At 37.7% G+C, this 8743-nt stretch overlaps 2 protein-coding genes across 6 annotated transcripts; one reads left to right on the top strand and one right to left on the bottom strand.

Annotated features, from left to right (window-relative positions):
- Positions 1-506: 506 nt before the first annotated feature.
- Positions 507-2519, bottom strand: Vamp7 (vesicle-associated membrane protein 7). 3 transcript variants are annotated; one of them, XM_034315346.2, is made up of 6 exons: positions 2129-2270; positions 1617-1828; positions 1409-1546; positions 1168-1329; positions 1001-1093; positions 507-934 (listed from the first exon to the last, which is right to left on the bottom strand). In XM_034315346.2, the coding sequence occupies exons 2-6, from the start codon at positions 1818-1820 to the stop codon at positions 866-868; spliced, it is 666 nt and encodes a 221-aa protein (XP_034171237.1). In that variant the 5' UTR covers positions 1821-1828; positions 2129-2270; the 3' UTR covers positions 507-865. The 3 variants fall into 3 exon arrangements, with proteins under 3 accessions (XP_034171237.1, XP_034171238.1, XP_034171236.1); XM_034315347.2 differs by lacking the exon at positions 2129-2270 and adding an exon at positions 1943-1967; XM_034315345.2 differs by having other exon boundaries at positions 508-934; positions 2262-2519.
- Positions 2520-3887: 1368 nt separating this feature from the next.
- On the top strand, positions 3888-8705 carry LOC117612033 (Mitochondrial amidoxime reducing component). 3 transcript variants are annotated; one of them, XM_034340665.2, is made up of 6 exons: positions 3888-4176; positions 4264-4305; positions 6269-6567; positions 7430-7708; positions 7771-8048; positions 8110-8705. In XM_034340665.2, exons 1-6 carry the CDS (start codon positions 4167-4169, stop codon positions 8270-8272), a joined length of 1071 nt encoding a protein of 356 aa, XP_034196556.2. In that variant the 5' UTR covers positions 3888-4166; the 3' UTR covers positions 8273-8705. The 3 variants fall into 3 exon arrangements, with proteins under 3 accessions (XP_034196556.2, XP_034196557.2, XP_034196558.2); XM_034340666.2 differs by lacking the exon at positions 4264-4305 and having other exon boundaries at positions 3890-4176; positions 8110-8694; XM_034340667.2 differs by lacking the exon at positions 3888-4176 and having other exon boundaries at positions 4258-4301; positions 8110-8692.
- The last annotated feature ends 38 nt before the right edge of the window (positions 8706-8743 follow it).

Genomic DNA, 8743 nt, shown 5'->3' with positions numbered 1-8743 from the left:
GCAATAGAGTTCTATATCTTTTAACACAGTGAACTTACTGTGTTGTCTTGAATTACGTTTGGTCAGGGTGTTCGTTCCGTCTAGTCACAGGAAATTAGAGAAGAAAAATGTATCGGAGCATGCGCCCATATTGGATAAACAATACATGGGATACGCAAAGAATGTAAGGGATTCGTAAGGGATGCAAGGGATACTGGGATGTTGCTCACAAGATACCGATTTCCAAGGATGAAATTTTTAATTTAACGAAACAGTCTCGCGCATGGGCGTCCGCAAGGGAGGGCAATCGGGGCACTTGCCCCCTCTTGGATAAAGAGAGAGTCGGATGTAGAATACAGCATTTATTGTCTCCTTGATATTTTATATAATACCCTCCCCCCTAAAATAATCCTGCGGATGCTCATGGTCTCGCGTGACATGATATACGAGCGATATGTACAGTTCACTTGTTGCACTGGTGGGAGAGGTGACGGAAATGTTTAATGAATGACTAATTCGTGAACCAGAACTGTTTTATTCTTTTCTGTTTTTTCGTACAATATATTAGTATAATACAATATATGCTAGTGACGTTAAAATTATATTCATCGTTTGAAAAGATCGACGACATTGGTAATTTTTTGGTAGTGTATGATATAAAATAATATAAGCGTTATATACGTATTTATCTCTATACATACATATCTATAATATTCTTCCCGATAAAGTTGCACGATTGAACATCGTTTCTCGGTTCCCTGATGCGCGCCGCGAACCAAGAAATAAGATCTGCACCATTTAAAAATATTTCTTCGCGCCAATTCAGTCCTCCGAAACCAATTTTCATCACATTTAGAAACACGTGTCTAATTCCTATACGTGTCAATTAATTTCCAACACATTTTGGCCAAGCTAAGCCTCCGCAAGCCATAGACACGATAACGTATATCACAATCTGTAACATTCATAAAATTGTTTGTTTTTAACATTATGTTGTACCACTTGCGACGTCAATACTTACAATAAGGATAACACCAATAATAACGTAAATTTTAACATTTTTCCAGAATAGCGAGCGGGCCAAATTTCTGCTCGTTTTCTTAAATGTGACTGACTGGAAGAAAATTAAAGATATGTTATTACCTTATGGTTGTTAACATCTATGTGGAAAAACAGCACCTTATTTACATTGGCAGTTAAATTTTCGGTCTTATTTACGAGAAGCTCTAATCGTTCCCCGCGCATAGCTACATTATCGACATTTTTTACCATTATGTCCTTCAATTCATCTAATTCGCCATGCACTTTACACAATACATCAATGTCCTGATTAGACTCACTGTAATATTTCTAAACAAAGAGTAGATTGTTTTATATATGTACATTTGATATATTTAGGGCTAATATGATCTGTATGTTTATTCTTTACCATTTCATTAGCTAGAACTCTAGCAAAGTCTGAGTTCATTGCATATGCCACTGCAGTCTGTGCTCCTTGATCATAAACAGCTATAAACCTTCTTTTAATTTCTGTAAGGTACAAAAATGCCCTTGATTTTTGAAAATCCTGTAAGATTAAAACATGTCCATTAGTACTTTACAATCTTATTAAGTTTTATGTACATTTCATTACTTACATCATCTGTGATGCACATGTAAATAATATTATCTTCACAGATGTAATGAAATCGATAAGGTCCTTGTGAATATGTTAATCTATCATTTTGAGGTGGAATTTTAGCTAGAATATTTTCTGTCACTTCCTCAAAATTTCCTGTACAGGCAGCATATTTTGCCAGCACAACTGGCCCTCGAGCCACCACACTGTATAAAATTGGCATGATGAATACTGTAAAAATAAGAAAAAATTACTTAGATAGTTATTATGACCTTCCTTTCAGGACTAACAAGCAATAAATTCTGAATCCACAGAAAATCGTCTGGAAAATAATGTTTTCTTTACAATTTGATTTACTTATCTACTATCATTCTGAGTAATGTCAGAAACATGTTCTCCCATGGAACAAAAAATAATAGAAAAGAAGTATTGTTGGGAAAACAAGAATATTATCGGGAAAATTATCACACACTGATAGGAACAAAGAAACTAGTCAAATAGACAATAAATGAAACGTCATAGTTTCCTAACCTCCAAATCACCACAGACTTCTTTGTGAATCCTTTAAAAAATATTGTTTGTAGCGAATAAAAAATAAGAACATTATCACATAATCAACGTTCGAATTCAGTAAAGTCAAGGATCAACAACTTTCGCGACCCACCTCAATAACTAGGGCCTTACGCGACGAAAATAGGATAATAATCGTGTAATTTTCTCGGCGCTGACTTTAAAATTAGTAAAGATTTTCTTTTCGATGTCGCATTTGTAAACAATGAGATCGATAAACAAATTGTCAGTTTATCGAAAACAATTTTAAGGAATCAAAACACAGGAATCAAAAACTTTCCTAAATCAATTTGTACGATTATCACTAGCACATAACAGTTGATCATTGTCAACTTCTAGCAGTGACTAACATCAGTCATTGCTAACATACATATACAAAAAAAACTGGATATGCCTTTGTTCTCGAGGGAACCCAGAAACCCCAGATGTGCTAGGCCTACATGGAGAGAGCAAAGTTAATGACTCATTGATTCCCTTTAATTCCATTTTGTATTAAATCAGTCAGAATCAGTGCAAGACCGACAAATTGTTTGAATAATTGTTTAACAAACTTGTATTGAGAAATTTGTACTTTAAAAAAAGCGCCATAAATTAAAAACATTTTGAATCCGATTCCAAAGTCATCTATACAAAAACGGCGCAAACTACTCAATGAGTTACGAAAACTATGCGATCGATAAGTCTGTAAGCAGTTTCTGCTACTTTCCGATAAGTAGCGCCAGTATTCCCTGCGTTGTGGGGTGATGGTAATACAGGTTTTGAAAGTCAGTACGATTTTCGCTGTTGATAAAGGCGTGCTCCTTTACCTTCATCTCACTATTGTATTTTTCACGAGAGAGTACTAGTATCGGATGAACGAATTTTGGTTTCGTCTGCGCATGTTGGCTCTAATTGGTTCTGCCACGCTCCGCTACCAAGGTAACGCGCAAGCGCCGTACGGCTGTATGTCGTAAGCCAGGCTGGACAGGCGGTATATCGGGTGATTAGAAATTTGTGAATTATTCACTACCTGTGTCCTATAATAAGCCGTTCTTATATTAGTACATTTTGTCCACCGTGTATATGGCGGATGCAATGGGAAGTAAATCATAAATCAAAAAAATACAATATGCGCATATAACACATAGTTGCTTTTGATATCGAAAGCAAATGGCGTCAGGAGTAGGGGCTCCAGAGACCATTGCAGACGGCCCAAGGAGAGCCCAGCACCGGGTACGACCCCAGGTGTTGCAGTGACTATAGATACAAGCGTAGTCACTGGTTCCGGAGCAATATACATAAGTTCCGAGCGCCCTCCTTTAGCGCCAGTGTCGGTAGCGCCACTGCTCAGTGTATTAAGTTCTTCGAAGTTGGTACTCTTTACGCCATCTGGTAGTGAAGGGGAAATTCCCGCGCTTAAGAATGATTTTACTAGTTATATGAGCAATTTTTCAGTACTATTACTATTCATGAGGTAGTTTTATCCCAATACAACTTAGATAACGATATTACAGTTCATTTAAAGCATTAATACTAATAAATTTAAAATTGCAATTATCTGGCGGGCAAGTACCGAAATTTTGAATATAGTTCAGTACTCTTTCTGCAATGTCTTATAAAAATTTTTAATTGAAAAATTTAATAACATCTTCCCATCATGGCAGATAAAATTCTTTCATAAGTCTATAATTAGAAAGGCCACGTTCGTTCAAAACGCGCATGTCAGTTTTTAGATGATGTTTGCGTGCCAGCTTACAGAGTTCCGTAGTTGCGCGCAGTTTTATGTCTCTTCACACGTGGTTTTGCGTGGTTCGGTGTAACGACTGTACTTTTACTATACAGCAGGGAACAGAACATAAGCGTGGATAGATAACGGTGCCTTCGCAGCGGTCGCGTGCTCGCGAAGCCTACATCAGATTCAGTACTTCATCGACCGCACAACTGCTATAACTTCTCTCGCGACCATTGTCCACGTTCGCCTTCGAATCGTTCCTGGTCCACGGTTCCAGCGACCTTGGCAATGATATTGGGTAAGATACCATTTATCTTATCATTCGTCACTCATTCGGCCTCACAAGTTGATCGTTATTCTATTGCTGTTGATCATGGATGAATAGATTCCATCGTGTGGACCATTGATATCGATCGACTTCATGTAGGTACTGTTTCCTTATCTTATAATCTTTTTAATTTTAGAGATATATCAAGGTATTTCTGTAAATTTTCCTAACTGTTCCAATGATAATTGGAATTTAATTAATTTAAACATTCCATTTTATTAATTCAATATTTAGTTTTGTTTCGAATATTCGTATCATTTACACATCAAACGCTTAAAATGTAAAATTTATCACACCACCGTCATAGTCCATACCTCATTTGAATTTCTTCATGATCTAATCGCAGAAAAAACATAGCATCGTAATCTGAATAATTTACTTGTATTACAGTTATTTATAACACTCGTTTTTATCTTAAAGCCTGTTATTAAAACAATCTCGTACCTACCAATATATACATCAGATAATATTGTATGTACAGAAAAAAAACACAGTAATTTTAAATCGGACTTATAATTATAGTATCTCCATGATTAGGCTACATTTCTAAAAGGTATTCGCAATTTCAGTATTTTGATAGAATTCATTCGCACAGTGGTAAGTACGTACAAGGGAGCAACGCCCTATGGTATTGATTCGAGACGAAGGGCCTCATTAGACCCTTCCCTTCTTTCTGTGATTCGTTGGAAACCCTAAATCGATAACATCAAATGTCTGATGTAAATACGGTATGATGTATTATAAATACATTTATGATGTAAGAGAAACGTTTTATTTTTTGTTGGAAGTACAGTATATGTGTCCGTGAGGACGTCTATTTGACTTTATTGATAACACTCACAATCAAATCGGGTCAAATCGTAATGTACAAGTTAACCTTTGTATGTGGAGCATTCATATAAGAAGCTTCACGAAGACGGATATTCCGAGTACATTGTTATAAATTCGTAGTAAAAGTTATTCTGGATATGGATAGTTAATTTTCAAATTTAATTCTTCAATTTTTAACGTAATTAGAAATCGTCGCTTTGAGCACAACTGGAAGTCGAACTGAGAAAAAAGAAGAATGCAAAGTACTGTATTCCGTATGCATTTTCGAAAGTGCATCGACCTGTTCGACCCACTTTCTTACCTATGGGACACTTTAACGCAAATAAATTGTACAATTCATCGTTCCCAATTTCAATAAATAATATTCTCTTTTTACTTATATACCGTTAATCGTTTTGTTGTGCTTGTTCAATTTATACCTCTGCTCGCTTCTTTCAATTTACACTCAGGTAATAAGCCTTTACGCATTCAATCTCCGCACCTACTGATAAGAGAAACTTATCAGTCCTATCTTGCAGTCTCGTTCGAAGATTCTCAATCAGCTACGTAAAAAAAAAATGATCCACGCTCTGGTTGAGACGAGTTTAGGTAGTGACGAAAGCCTGGTGTGCAGCGTTCAAGAACGAGGATCTCCTCTGGGGTCCTCCTTTATCTCTTTTTTCCTCGTCAGCTAGCTACTTTGCGAATAATTTGCATTGCAGATTGCACTTCGAGCGAGAGCTAGTTCGAGTCTTCTCCTTGAAATATGAGATGCAAGTTGCATAAAACATGCTAAAGAAGACGATAGGCTAATGACCAACAAACGTAACACTATGTTGCTACTTTGTAGTCAGTTAACATCTTGATATCTGATGCACGAATAAGTTACTTTTGATTAATTAATGTTAATTAAACTTGGAAATAAGTTTCTCCAGAAAAAAGAGAAATTAAATTAAATTTTAAGTATCATTAATACTGGATGTATTAATTGCTCAAGGTAGCAAGTGGAAAGTTTTAATTGAAAAATTCAGAATAATTATATCATACGTATGAACTAAATATTTATACATTTAAATATTCTCTGAGATGTTCCAGCTGGGTCAATAATGCTTTCAGTCTCATTCAGCGTTCATCAACGATCACGAGTTTATCTTCTTGTTCGATCATGGTTTCATGCGAATGATTTTGCAACGGACCGTTTCGCATGGTCGCTTCACCGTTGAAAATTAATCGTTTAACTTGTTGGGAACAGATAGAACACGGTTGACGTACGTGTCGGCGGCAGCTGTCGGCGCCGGGACGGTGGTCGTGTTCCTTTGGTGGTACTGGACCAAGAGGCAGAAGGATCAGCCACCCTCGGAATGGCGGAAGGTCGGTGAACTCAGTAACATGATCGTGTTCCCGGTTAAGTCACTTGGACCGATCCGAATGAACACGATGGAGTGCACGAAACTGGGTCTGAAGTCTGGCTGGTTGAGGGACCGCACGCTGATGGTCATCGACCTCAATGGACACTTCGTCACCGCTAGGCAGCATCCCAAAATGGTCTTGGTAAGAATTTATTATGTACAGGACGTTATTAAAACAAGAGGCCACATTTATGTTAGTCAAAGTTTTTAAAGATTACGTAAAATTATGCGATATGGTTACTAAAAGCTATAAAATTGTAAGATATTACAAATTACTGCGATTTGAACGATACTGAACTAATTACCCACATTTGCTATGTTATTAGAAGCTATTAACATTTGATAATTAACAGCATTTCTTTGAAATTATTTAAAGTTATTTAAATTATGTAAATTTATTGGCAAAAGTTAATAATATACTTGTACCTTGGATTGTGTATAGTACCAGAAGAAAGTATTTTTGGTTCGATATTAATACAAATTTCTCAGGGGTAGCTGGTCCATAAATTAACCCGATCTGATCAAAGTATCTCCTGCAGAGAGAAAAATACTTCATCATAACGCGAAAAGAAAGGATTACAAGGAAGAATTATCGTGAAAGTTGGCGATAACGCGGCCATCCGGTCATTTTTTTCCTGCACGTTGTCTTCACGGGTTGTTAAGCGCCGTTAGCGGTCCTATAAGTCTCAATCTTGTCCCTCCAAGAGTACGAGTCGGCGCCTTAATTCAGGAAACTTTTATAATCGAAATTAACGATCCGTTTTATCGCAATGGAAACTCTTGAAATTAACTGTTTCTGACTAGAACGTCAGCAATTAATTCATCCTGCGAGCGTTTCTCCCTTAAACGACGCCACTATCTTTCTCCCAAACATTTCTGCTCTGATTGGAGGGTATTTCCAACGTGGCTCGATAAAATCTCAGATTTCAAGAGTGCTATCAATAAGACTGCTCTTTGTTTCCGTCTCCGATTACAAACGAAGTAAAAGGATCTATTGTTGCAAGGTATCGCCCAGCATTTCCGGATCGGTTCTCACACTATCAGGTCCGGGAATGATGTCCGTGTCCATCGATCTATCGCGAATCCAAGGTAAAGGATTCCGCGTGGCGGTGTGGGGACAACCTGTACAAGCGTGCGACTGCGGTGAAGAGCCAGCAAGGTGGTTGTCCCGGTTCATCCTTCAGGAGGACACTGGTTTTCGACTGGTTTATTACCCGTTGAGTTATCCAAGCAGAGAAGTCAGAAAGAAGAACAAGTATTTCCCGTTGACATCCGCGGACACTGTAAGTTTCAAATAAAATTTTCAAATAAAATAACAATTCTAAACGGGACGCATAATGAACAGGGAGCCTATCCAGATGCCACCAGCTACAATCTGATAAACGAGAGTTCGATAACCGAATTAAACACTCGATTGGATAATCCAGTTATCGCGGACCAATTTCGTCCAAATTTCGTCGTGAAGGGTGCTGTCCCTTACGAGGAGGATAGCTGGCAGTGGGTGAAAATCGGGGATGTTATTTTCAAGAACGTGATGCCGTGCACCAGATGTATCTTTACTACCATCGATCCGGAAACCGGTAAAAAGGACTCTAAAGCTGAGCCGTTGAAAACTCTGAAAAGGTATATCGATAGAATTTTCGACAGTAATTTTGTACATCGTTCTTACTTAATCACCTTCCAGTTACAGGCAAATAACGGATCCAGCTATACGTCCTATGACCGGTGAAAGTCCAGTGATGGGTATCCACCTGGCATTGGGGAGCTCTAATGGCACCGTGCGATTAGGGGATCCAATTTACGTTGGTGTTCCTGGTATGGAACCACCATTGATCTCGCCTCCATAGCTGCACCGATGGGCTTCCTGCGAGGACGAAGCATTCGCCTATCCGGAAGCCGATAATAATTTGTCCAAGGACTCCATGAATGAAAATTCGTAGCGATGTCTTCGCTAATTACAAATGGTGTGTCGTTAATGGGGCCTAATATGACTGTTCCTTGGAACAATCTGAGAATCTTCCAGTCGGATAAAAGTTTCAATAATATTCACGAAAGTGATCGCGTGCGATTTAGAGAGTGTGATAGATAATAATCTTTATAAGAATATTATTTTGCCAAGTATACTGTGCTTAAATGATCGAGGTGATCGTTCCTTAAACGTATTTTTGCTAAATATTGAATCAATATTATTGAAGTCAATATTTTTCATCGTTTCTTCGTGTTTGTATCGAAACATAATAAAATACAGGAAATAAATAAGTTACAGGGAATCGCGTCTTCCGGTTCGATAGAAGAATCACGGTGAAAAGGATTCTATC

This window comes from Osmia lignaria, chromosome 15, assembly GCF_051020975.1.
Source record: "Osmia lignaria lignaria isolate PbOS001 chromosome 15, iyOsmLign1, whole genome shotgun sequence".
Taxonomy (NCBI): Eukaryota; Metazoa; Arthropoda; class Insecta; order Hymenoptera; family Megachilidae; genus Osmia; species Osmia lignaria.
This window is presented reverse-complemented; position numbering and strand designations above follow the sequence as displayed.